Consider the following 625-nt stretch of genomic DNA (forward strand, 5'->3'; position numbering starts at 1 on the left):
CTGGTACAGATTAACGTAGAGTCGAGTGGCCATGTAGAGCACAGCAATCTGGTAGAAGGGAAGTTCCTTGAACCAGTCCGCCTTCTTCATCTTCCTCGGCTGTAGCTTCTTGGTTCCTTGCTCCTCGACAGACATTATATCCTGCTGTTTGGAAGGGATGTAGGGCGGTTCCCGGACTCCCAGGTGGAAGATGAGGGAGAAAGCAGCTCCCACGCCCACGCAGATGAGGGCGATGTTCTGCAGGGTAGAGAGATTCGTTATGATCGAACTCTAGAAGTGTTCTTGCGAATTTGATTTTTTTTAAATCTTTATTGTGTGTATTATTATCAGTTATATTCCTTGATTTTCAGGTTCGTTAAAAAGTTTTCTTTTTTACCTTTACTAATATTTTTACGGAAGTAGATGAATTACTTAAGAGGTATCACTATCCATCGAGTCCGCTGGTACATAAATAATAACCAGTAACCCAACGTCATATTCGAAAATAAACATATATAATGGGAAAAAAATCAGGGGGAAATCAACCCCGAAACACGAAGCCGACTCACCCTGAACTTATTCGCATCTTCGGGTCCGATATTCTCCGTGCTCGAACACTCGTCGGCCCGAACCATTCCCGAACTGA

The 625-nt window shown here is 43.7% G+C and overlaps 1 protein-coding gene across 1 annotated transcript in view; it reads right to left on the reverse strand.

Moving 5' to 3' along the window:
- LOC119592391 (major facilitator superfamily domain-containing protein 12-like) overlaps positions 1-625 on the reverse strand; it is a 49,907-nt gene that overhangs the window by 3,534 nt on the left and 45,748 nt on the right. Inside the window, exons 6-7 of the mRNA XM_037941212.1 lie at positions 549-621; positions 3-237 (exon numbers count right to left, since the gene is read on the reverse strand). Of these exons, the coding sequence (XP_037797140.1) occupies positions 3-237; positions 549-621 (308 nt within the window). The remainder of the gene's footprint in view (positions 1-2; positions 238-548; positions 622-625) is intronic.

The sequence above is a fragment of the Penaeus monodon genome, chromosome 30 (genome assembly GCF_015228065.2).
Source record: "Penaeus monodon isolate SGIC_2016 chromosome 30, NSTDA_Pmon_1, whole genome shotgun sequence".
NCBI lineage: Eukaryota > Metazoa > Arthropoda > Malacostraca > Decapoda > Penaeidae > Penaeus > Penaeus monodon.